Genomic DNA, 12235 nt, shown 5'->3' on the forward strand with positions numbered 1-12235 from the left:
TTTGAACTTGTTGGAAACATAAATGGGTGGACAGTTATCTAGAATAATTGAATATAGATAATCAAGATTAATTGTAAACATAATCTAAAATATAATTATAAAGTTAGAGGAAATATTCTATGATACCACATTCACAAAGCCCACTGTGACTTTTGGTGTTCTGTAGTACAAGTAGCATCACATTGTTTTGATTTGTAGGTCACATATTTTAGCTTTACAATATATTTTTGCAAGATACTTTTGAATAGTTTGTGAATTCGTCACTAAATGGTCAATTGTTCGCACTGTGAACATGTGCTTCAGATAGATCTAAAGTTTACATCATACAGTTGTATAGAGAGGAACGTGTTTTTGTTTCATTGCTTTTGCACAAATGTTATTGCGGTTTATTTAAAGTTTTATACAAAGCTTGTATATGGAGTGTAGACCCACATGTACATATAATGTGATAGAGTCATACTCGTGTCTAGAAAAATACACCTTAAAAGTCTCATTCTAAATAATCTTGCCTATTGCACATTAGCAGTAAAAGTAGCAAATCTGAAAGTGAGTTTGACTCAGTGTTGGTTTTTGCAATTGGATATTTTGTATTATTGTAACTATTGTTTTTTTTTTAAATAAATATATTGTTTAAGTGATAATGAATGAAAAGTTGGTTGTAAAGTGAAGAGAAAATTGCAGAGTTTATATGTAATTGAGCAGCTGTATCCATGGATGTGGCTTCAAAAACAACCCTGCTACAAAAAAACGAAATTAAAGGACGCAATGATGGCATGAAAATTGGTATTACTTCAGCACACCCAATGAAACAGAATTCTGTTTCAATAAATTGTAATGTGGAGTGCAGTGGTTTAATTGCAGAAAATAAGGGTGGAGGTGTTTAGCTTCTTTGTATTTTAGGATCAGAAATTCTCAAGGTATTTCTGGAACTGTAAAGGTTACTGCAGTTCATAAAAGGGTTTTCAGGCCACAGCAGATTTAATATTCTGTAAAAATTTGCAGTGTCTGATATATCGCAAAGTGAACATTTTGTTTAAAAAGGGATGAAATATAACATTCATCTACAATACTACATATGATTAAGATTGATAGTTATGAACAAGTATTTAATTATTTAATTCATGAATGAGTAACATCAAACTATTTGAAATTTTGAATTAATTATTTTCCCTTGCAAAATATCCTTTGCATGCGTAATTCAATATTTTACAAGTGAAAGATTTTACTAAGTATAAAGGAAAATGAAAAAATCATAAAGTTGCGGATCAGTTATTTAAAATTCTACACATGCACACACATATTGTACACAATTGGACATGTTTGTCATCATGAACCTGGACATTTTTCGCTGACCCTTTGCTGGGGATGTACATGTAGCATAGTCATGTAAATGTACAAACCTGAACAAGTATACCTTTCTTGATATTAATTTGGGGTGGCAGAAGAATGAACTGTTTCACTGTAATTATATTTCATATTTTGTTGTATTTTTAATTATCAGGAACATGAAGAAGTCCATGCCTCTGTGGTACTCTAAGAGCCAGCCCATGTTCCAGTCCATAGAAGATGAGAATGATAGACTGGGAATCACCAGGATACCAGCTGGGTATGTATTTCCTATAAAACTTAAAAAAACAAAGTGTCATACAAAATAGTTCTCCTTGTACAAATACCTTTTCATTTACTTTGTGTATGTAATACTCATAGCCATCATTTCCTTAGTGTAAATTTAATATATATTCATGTATAACTACAGAAATATTGACATCAAGTGGAATGCAGTACATTATCCACTTTGGTTTGAAGAAAAAAAATATCTCGAATGTAGACGTTATGAATTGCATGTTAGAAGAAGAGGGATGGCATATTTCTATATTCCTTGCTAAAAGGGTCTGATGACAGATATAAAGTTGGCCAGCAAAAATTTCAGATCTGATTAGAACATTGGGAATTGTGAATCATCATTGTTTTAATTGCATTTGATTGAAATTCTCCTAGCACCATTGTCATGTCCATTATTTCTCAAGTTGTTTTTAAATAAATCCATGTAGGCTACAGCTCACTCACAGAAATATACAGTGGGGTGCCGAATTCAGATGTAGATGTACTAGAATATGTGATCATTGTTACGTTCTATTAATTTGTACCATTCTCTTTACAGTATTGAAGGTCCACCATGCCTGAAAGTGTCTCACAAGAAGTGTGGTACTGTAGAGAATCTACCCACAGAATACCTGCGTCTCAGTATGCCAGTTGTCTGCAAGGACTTCCCTACCAGGTGAGTTGACCTTGCTTTCTGTGAGATCCATATACTCGTCAACATATTACAAGTAAATCATGATTTAACAAAACTAATAGGACTATGCAAGATGTTTGTGCTTCGTTTCATTAAAGCAGCAATGGAAAAATAAAAATGAAACGTAATTTCCAGCATTTTTTATTTTTTGGGTGACTTTAAATTCTAAATTAGTCAACATGTAACCTGAAATCAACATTTTTCATATGAGTTGTAAAAAGAAAGTGATATCCTTAAATAGTTAAATTAAAGTGTTTTAAGTAGAGAAATTATGCATTAATGCTGTTCTTTCTTTTGTTTTCAACTTGTGCATGTATTTCTCCTCGACTTTAAGACCACTCCTATATCAAACGACTGCATCACATAATTATTTGTTTATTTATTCATAGCAACCAAAGGGTTGGATTGACATGTAGGCCATTTCATCTATTCATACTCTTGCCTTGTCTTCCTTTTGTGACAGTGGTGAGATGGTCCTGTCCATCCCAGTACCCGTCCTATCCCCTGGTAACAAGCGTGGCCAATGGATCCAACAAGGAGCGACCAGTCTAGACCTGAGTGAGACAGACTCCAACGATGGCTCCAACCGTAGGACCAGGTCTGGTCTCGACAAGATGGGTAAGACTCGCCGAAGTCCACTCCGTAACACTAATCACGATTAACTTCTCTAGATATTCCATTTTAATATTTTGGGTTTATGCTCTTTTGTAAACACAAATATAATGTGCATGCCTTCAGAATTTAAATTTTGTCCAAAGGAATAATTTTAAGTAGAATTTTAAGGTACATTCTTGATATCTGTGAAAAACTTTTCCTTTAATATGTTGTTTCTAATATTTCCTCCCAGAGCTTATATCTTATTGAAATTATGTATTTGCCAAATTGCTGGAGTCGTGTTTATTTTTACGGCTTATCGGTGGAAAACAAAAACTGAACAAAAAAATTAAGCTTAAAAATTATGCAAATATTTTGATTGACGTACAAGGGTGTAAGAACAAGGTAGCAAAGGTAAACTAACAATGAATGAATAAACAAACAAGTAATGTAGTATTTGAATGCAGTTTTGTTAACATCACCACTGTATTTAATACACAGGTCTAAGGCTTTGGACCATAACACTTAACAATGATAAATTATTCTGAAACGTACATCTTATGATATGCATGTGTACATATTATTTTATAATCCATTAATCTATCAGTGATGAACATATATATATATATATAACTCCTCCTCATTACTAAAATAGTGTAGATTTACAAGAAGCACATCACGATTGGTTTGTGCTGAGTTTGAAAATAGCCTTTGAATTGCAACAAGTAACACGTTTGTGGTTGAAAATGGCATTACTAATCGTTCTCATCAATGAATTGTTTCCATTTCACCATTTTTTTTTTCTCATTGAGGTTTACTAACCCCGTTTGCCGTGCCTATCTAACGTGTGCATTGTTTACAGTTGTTACTAACGGTTACCGGAGCAGCACGTTGGAGAGTGACTCTGATTTTGATACGAGTGTCCCCGACCCCAAACCAACACCACCCCCCTCCAATCACCATCATCATCACCACCACAAAGGGCGTCGCCACAGGCTGTTACAGAGTAATTTCCATTTATCCCTTTGTTTGTGATCATAGTCCTTGTGTTTGTTTGTCGTTTGTCATAAATACCTTTGTGTGTTCATGGATGATATGTGACTTGGGTGCCTGAAACTGTATCTATCACCAAAAATATTTCGATATGTATGTTAGGGTGCTCATTTAGCTATACTATATTAAAAATTTGAGCTTAAAATACTTCCATAAAGAGATATTATAACTTAACACTCTCTCAAAAATATTAAAATGACACATTGAGTAGACTAGTTGACGTACGCGTACACACTCACATAGAATAGGGCGCCCACGGATTCCCAAGTCGGCCTTGGGTTCTGTGTGTGCTGTTTTATGTTATCCTTTATTTTCTTTATACTGGCTCGACTGTTAACGTATAGACTGCCAGGTACATTTTCTCAAGGTTGATTTTATATAATCTACCTATACAAAAGTTATTCTTTTTAGGTGATTGGTACTCTTTGAAATATTGAAACTTTAATGTATTTTTACTGCGAGGTCTTTATATAAAAAGAATGCATCTGGCTTAATAGCCAATAATCATTTTTCCCTTCCAAAAGATAATGCTAGCCAGGATAAGAATTCACCTGCCTCCTAAATTAAAAGAATTAGATAAAGATTCTGCATCTGGTGCATGTTCAAATTTTACTGATTTGTGACATGTTATTGTTCCTTTAAGCATCATCAATTTTTTAAAAATTTATTTATTTATTTATTTATTTATTTATTTATTTATTTATTTATTTATTTCTTTATTTATTTTTTTATTTATTTATTTTTTTTTTTTTTTTGGGGGGGGGGGGGTGTATCATGTCAGTTTAAAAAAATTTGTTATAAATGTTCAAGTAGTTCTATGTGGAAGGTCCATGGATATATTTTGTGTTTTTGCTTGAATTTGATTGTTTGTTATCATCATAACAGAGTACCTACCAGCAAATGTAAATCAAAAGCTTTTATATAAAGAAAATGTATATAATCTTAGGCTTAGTAAATATCATGGAAATCAAATGCCAAGCAATATTTCATATTCATAACATCTTTTTTGTGAATTATGCATTATAAGCCTTAGTTGTGTTATATAAGCCATGTATTTATACACTTAAATTATGAAAACTATATTATTATGCTCTGATAAAATCCCTTTCCAAAATGTGATGATTGTCTTGTACTTCCCATAAAAATTGCCTGAAAATAAAGAAGCTTTTGGAATACCATTATTGGAAAAAAAAGGTGTTAAGTTCAAGTAAAATTGCCAAGCAGGTTGGAAGAGTTTAGAAAATTTGAAAACCAGCTGGTTGTGCATGAAATTATAGGGATTTAAAAAATGAAAGTATTTTAAAATTCATGTTCTGTTTTTGTAAATGTTTTTTGTTCCATGAGCTGTGCATCTCAAAAGTTTCAATTCATGCTTATCATTGAGACCCCCCCCCCCCCAAGTTGTAATAATAATAAATTGAATATCCTGTCTGTTCATCCCCAAATTGGGACCGTATTGTCTCATTTTGTCCGCTGGAAGCTGAAGGGCTTGAATGGAATATTCAGCTCTTTGGCTCTTAGTAGAAAATGTTATCCCACTCCCTCTTTTGGTGATCATATGACTATTCCTGGTCAATTACAAATGTGACATTTAATAATAATGATAATATTTTTGCTTACATAGCACTTAATACATCACCAATTTCCGAGTTTCCACATAATTTACTGTGTTCAATATTAAAAGAAAATTCTGTAAATTTCAATAAAAATCTAACAGTTGGATTCCGTATGAACCATTCATCATATTTATTGAATTTTATAAAGATTTGTTACAGAATGACATAGTAGGTAATTTTTTGGTCATTCTGTATTATAACAGAGCTACATGTATATCAAATTCAATATTACATAAACTTGATGACTGGTTGATAAGGAACCAAACTATTGTGAAAGTACATGACTTAAATTGTCATAAAATAAATTTATTGTTTTTATGACAATTTCTGTAATATCTTTTAATTGAAATTGAAATTTCTCTAGAAATGTCATTCCGTAATGCTTGAAATTGACCTCCTTCAAAACTTACATGTACATGTACCTGTATGGTAAGCTAGAGATCCACCATTCCCGTCCCATGCACTGCCCCTCATCCTTCCAATGAAACATTTGTACTGTATGCCACCATTACATGTATAAGTATAACCCCCAATGTGTTATTGTGTATATGTTTCCAAAATACTTCATTCATACTTCAGCCATACCTGATGTGGTACAGTTGTTGATAAGTGAAGGTAAATGCTAAAAAAATTCAACAAAATTCCTCGGATGGGCGATTCCGTGGAATGTGTCCCATACGACATATGTATGTTTTTCACATAATATACATTTGTATTTCATCATTCCATAAATGAAGAATCTCTCAATATAACTGTTGGATTATGTGGCTTTCTGCTGTTTCTACTATTAGCCATTGTCATACCAAGAGATTTTCAATTCATGGAGGAAATTTAGTATGGGACACGTTCTACTGAATCGCCCAGACGTTGCTGTTACTTCCTTTCATAATGCAATAGATTTTCCCTTCTGGCCAAGTTATTTTTCTTCATTTATCCTATTCTTATTTGATAACCCTTTTCAATTCTGCTGTCATACTTACATTTGCTTTTCAATTTACTTACTAACATACATAAAAAAAATCTGTTTGATCATGATTTTTCTTCATTTTTCTTTTGTTTTACCGTAGTATGATTGCCTATTGCAATATTGCCGCCATTTGCTTTCCAACTAATCCTTACTAACTTAAAGATTATTTCAATTGCTTTTTGTAGCAACAGAACAATTTTTTGTTGCTTGAATGAACTACATTGCCAATGTAGAGATTTCAGTCTCCTTGTAGAGATTTCAGATTATTTGTTAAGATGTGTTACTTTCTCATTCTTTCTTTTCAGCAATTCAGTAGTACATGTTAAAACTATATAGTACATGAATAATATAATCCGTTGCACGTACTTGTAAATGCTTGTATTCATAATCAATATATACGTACTTGTTTGGATTCATGCTCATGTTAGACTTTTCTTTATGCATTTGCAGTTGTTGATGTTGTTCATGTGAGTTTATTGAATATCCACACCTCCTTGTCTTTCATTCATCATCATTATCATCATCATCATCATCATCATCATAGTCATCATCATCATCATCATAGTCATCATAGTCATCATCACCATTATCATCATCATAGTCATCATCAACATCATCATCATAGTCATCATCATCATCATAGTCATCATCATCATCATCATCATAGTCATCATCATCATCATCATCATCATCATAGTCATCATCATCATCATCATCATAGTCATCATCATCAACATCATCATCATAGTCATCATCATCATCATCATCATAGTCATCATCATCATCATCATCATAGTCATCATCATCAACATCATCATCATCATCATAGTCATCATCATCATCATAGTCATCATCATCAACATCATCAGTCATCATCATCATCAACATCATAGTCATCATCATCATCAACATCATCATAGTCATCATCATCATCATCATCATAGTCATAGTCATCATCAGGAAAATCATCATCCAAAACATGGGCTTTGCTTCTTGTATTCTCTCTTCCTTTTCTAAAAAGAGAGATTCTCTATCGTATTCCTTATTCAAAATCCTAGTGATCTTCTTCAGCATGCCACTCAAGATTCCTTGCTCTCTTGCCCTTTGTATGATAAGTGATTAACTGATGGGCTCAAAAGTTGAAACTGATATATTTTTGATTTGGACGTTCTAATGATTGATACTGATATGACTATCCTCAATTCCACAAAAAGGTAGAAAGTTTCCTTATGTGTGTATATGTATGTGCACACTACATGAACACAGTAATAATAACAATAGTGATAATTATAATAACAACAAGAACTACTAATACTATAATAATAATAATAATAATAACAATATTAGTAACAATAATAATATTAAGAAGAAGAATAACAATAATAATGGAAATCATAATAACGATAATAATAGTGACAGTAATAATAACAAAATAATTAAAAAATGTTTTATTTAGGACCTTTCCCAGAGGATACAAGGCACTCTCCCTTAGTTAAAGGAGTTTGTTCTATGGGCATGGGGCAATGAATTGAAAGGAATTTGTGACAGCCTGTTATAGAGATTTGGGAATGAGAAAGGAATCTTCTGAAATATGTTTAACCACCTTCTCTCCCGACACCTCCCTCTTGCATGCAATTCTGATTTATATTCCCTTTTTGTTTAAGTGTCTTGATTGCATCTTCCTTATTGCATGAATTAAAAGCATCTGCATGCCATCCTTACGTATACTTTTGATTAAATGTCGAAGGCTTGATTCTTTATTCCAATATGCTGCTGCATTTTAGATGAAAGGCATAATAACCAGCCAATAGTTTTGACATGTATTATATGTATCAATGAAAATGAAATCATCAAAAATATCAGTCTTTGGTACTGCTGTATGAGTCATAAATCAGGCAAGAATGGATAGTCCTCTGTTGATTGAGTTTAAAGAAGTCATAAATGTAGTGGTATGTTATCATACTTTCCTCATTATGAACTGAGGATCTGCTTGCTGCATTGAATAAAGATATATGCATATGCCATTGCCAGTGTTTTTGTTTGTACACAGTGACCAAAGAACCCCAAAATCAACCCTTTTCCTGAGGTTAATAAAGTTTGTTCGAGATTTACATGAACGATGGAGAATGCATATTTCTCTTTCGGGCAAATATCTGACATTGTATAAGGAACATATTGCTGTTATTCTCTTTTCTAGAACACAAGGCGATAGACACCGATGCTATAGATGGAGATGCCAGAGTCAATGGCTACAACGGGGACACCAAAGAGCTCACCAAGAAGGAGAAGAAGAAACTAGCCTCACTCCCTCTTGGACGCAAGATACCCATGTCCCGGGCCGCCTCCAGCGAAACATCCACCGTCCAATCCCCCGACTCGTCCTTCGAGAGGTCTGGCCCTTCCCCTGCGAAGTCCAAGCGTAGCAAGTTCACCAAGAGTGCCAGCATGGACTCGGGTGCCAAGCACCCTGAGGATACTCTAGCCAAACCCGCAGGGTACGAGGTGGACGGACAGCGCAGCCCTGGAGCCGCTAGGAGGGGAAAGAAGCATGACAGGCTGAGGACGCCTGAAGCATCACCTCCTGGTACCTTGAACCGCGAGTACATCCCCTTGAAGAGCGACAACGAAGGGTCAGTCGGATCGGACAACCATGGGCGCCCTCGCTTGGCCAAGCTGGTCTCGATGGGAAGCAGCTTCGATGTCTTCAGCAAGTCCATTGACATCATGTCGGACATCAGCGAGGCGGACTCCATCGATCTCAGCATGATGACCAAGTTCTATTACTCCGTTAGGATCTTCCCAGGGCAGGACCCGACTGATATCCATGTTGGATGGGTTACCCCTGGTTACCATCACTACGCACCTCACTTTGACCCCTCCAAGACCAGTGAAGTCACTGTCAACATGCTGGGAGAGAATGGAGGAGTGCAGGAAAGGTATTATGTCATCTTTGACTATGTCACCCGAATCGACTTGAATTTTCCTTTTTCTCCATTTTCGTATCTGATGGATTTATTTTTATATGAGAGCAGTTGAGAATAATCTATCAAGTATACCTTTTTCAAAACAGCTCAAACACAAGCTGAAGGAGAAAGTTAATGCAGGAAACTATTACAATTTCCAAAATTGTATACTTTACACGTCCATTTTTTTTCCCGTCTTTCTCTCATACAACTTGATATCAAAGTCAGATTAGACAAGAATTCATAATCATTCTAATTTTAGTGATAGCAAGGAGCTTTGTGTGATGGATGTAGATATAAATTTTGCTATATACACTCCCTGTATCAGAGACCAACTAGTTCATGGCACCATGCACCACAATACCAATAATCACGCAATTGCCCCAAAATCATCCTCAATAAATTCCTTTGCCTACTTTTTGATCAAAACTATTATAGTTCCAAGAGGCGTGACTGCTTCACGGTGTGCGTCGGGGACCACATGGACCTGCTGATCACGCCAGAAGGTCGTAGGATCTCATCGGGTCTGGTGGTCGGATGCGTCGTCGATGCCTGCAATGGTGAACTCTACTTCACCATCAACGGTAGAGACATCAGCACCAAGTATCAGGTAGGTGGATGGAAAGTCTGTGTGTAGTTGCATTTTTGTTTGACGACTGCTCAGAGGAAACAACTACAGAAGTGGACTTAATAGACAGGTGGTCTTTGAATTGGAATTGGCTAGTATGTGTTGAGGAAGATAAAAGAGGAAGAAAAAGTGGGAGAAGGAGCTACGAGAGGAGGGGGTGGGGAGAGGAGGATGAGAGAAGAAGAAAGAGGAAGAGAATAAAAGTTGATGAGCTGGAGGGAGAGAGAAACAGAGATTCGGAAAGTGGGGAAGAAGAAGGATGTAGAAGATGAGAAGAGGAAGCAAATATTTAGAAAAAGAGAGAGAAGAGGTGGAGGGGGCAATGAGAGAGAAAGGGGAGACTTTATACTTGTAGATATGAGATAATACAAGCTTGCTTTCATGTAGGTCCTATCATATTTCTCTCAGTTAAATCAGTACTCTATTTCAATGTAATGTGATGTGATTGTGTTTGTTTACAAGTTGTAGAATTATTTACTGTTATCTCTGAAAGAATATGCAATTTCTTATCGAAATGCGTACAAACTTTATGTAGTTACTCATTGCTACCATTTATTCAAATTTGTCTCTATTTCAAAATTCAGGTTGAACCCAAGACCAAGTTGTTTCCAGCTGTGTTTGTCAAGCCTACCAGTAAGGAGATGCTCCAGTTTGAACTCGGAAGGTCAAAGGTGAGAGAAGTACTTTCTAATTAAACTCTTTATGATGTTTTAGTCTGATGATTATGCTCATGCATATGTGCACATGAATGAATCAAGCATATTACGATATCGTATTGAATGTGTTGCACCAATTGTATGAGCTTTTATACAGGCACCGCAACCTTGCATTTTTCTTGTGAATGAAGAAAGTATTGGATATTTTGAAAAATAGAAGTAAATATTTACGCATTGTTACAGACACAAAGCCCCTCATTCATTATAATCATTAAAGAATGTGAAAGTTGGTTTTTGTGTTGCACCAATTGTATGAGCTTTTATACAAGCACCACAAATTTGAATTTGTTTGTGAATGAAAAAATATATTGACATTTTTAAAAGAAATTATTATTCTACGCATTGAGACAAAGCCCTGCATTTATTATTATAATCATTAGAGAATGTAAAAGTTATTTTTTAATTTCATTTATTGAAGGTTGACGTGTTAAATTATGTTGTTTCATGTTTATGAAGTATATTTTGGTTCTGATCTAATCACACACTAGTATAAAATAAAACTTTTTATTACTTATACAATGTACATACCTATAATGTAAACCACACCGTACTGTACACTGTTGTGTAATATTTTGTGACAAAAGATGCTTGTAAATATAAAATGAATTTGAATTACATTCATAAACATTTTTTAAATAAAAACTGAACTGACTTATGGCTCTTGATTGAGTAACTTACACTTTGGTTCTTGGGTTTTATTATTGGAAACTAAACTGGGAGTATTAAATAGTTTTATTAGAGAAAAGGAATAAAGGAAGTAATTCTTATCATTTAGGTTTGCTTTGAAATGAATAGCTACTCTGCTAATACATAGTTTACCTTGCACATGTTAAATACCAATATTTTCTGAAGCAAGTTTAAATGCTGTTTTTAAAGACCTTGAATAGAAAGTTTCACATACTCAGTGTGTACTTGCCTATATATTCTTAGACTTGAAAATATCATATAGAGTTGAATTTGAAATTGATATGATTATTGATACAAATAGATAATAGATAGTAGACATGTATATTATTGTAAAATGAATGTTAGAATGCTTGATATTTATGATACTGCTATTAGCTTGAGAGTAGACAGTTCTATATAATTATGAGTAGACAGTTCTATATGATTAAGCTTGAAAGTAGACAGTGGTAGAGGTGCCGTGGTCGAGTGGTTAAGTCGCCGGACTGTCGATCACAAGGTCCGCGGTTCGAGACCCGCCGCGGCACTAATGTCCTTTGGCAAGACATTGATCTACATTTGCCACACTCAACCCAGGTGATGTGCATGGGTACCTGGCAGGAATTAATTCCTTGAACATGCTAGAGCGCCGCAATGGCAGCACAGCTAAAGCCGGGGTAATAATCAGTTTGGAAGCGCTAAGTGATTGAAAAAGCGCTATATAAAAACTGAGTATTAT

At 34.6% G+C, this 12235-nt stretch overlaps 1 protein-coding gene across 1 annotated transcript in view; it reads left to right on the forward strand.

Annotated features, from left to right (window-relative positions):
* The window catches only part of LOC580223 (ryanodine receptor 2), a 173182-nt gene that overhangs the window by 79493 nt on the left and 81454 nt on the right, over positions 1–12235 (forward strand). Inside the window, exons 35-40 of the mRNA XM_030999251.1 lie at positions 1502–1606; positions 2162–2278; positions 2760–2914; positions 8724–9462; positions 9928–10099; positions 10702–10788. Of these exons, the coding sequence (XP_030855111.1) occupies positions 1502–1606; positions 2162–2278; positions 2760–2914; positions 8724–9462; positions 9928–10099; positions 10702–10788 (1375 nt within the window). The remainder of the gene's footprint in view (positions 1–1501; positions 1607–2161; positions 2279–2759; positions 2915–8723; positions 9463–9927; positions 10100–10701; positions 10789–12235) is intronic.

Source organism: Strongylocentrotus purpuratus, unplaced genomic scaffold (genome assembly GCF_000002235.5).
Source record: "Strongylocentrotus purpuratus isolate Spur 01 unplaced genomic scaffold, Spur_5.0 spur5_scaffold_5, whole genome shotgun sequence".
In the NCBI taxonomy this organism is placed as follows: Eukaryota; Metazoa; Echinodermata; class Echinoidea; order Camarodonta; family Strongylocentrotidae; genus Strongylocentrotus; species Strongylocentrotus purpuratus.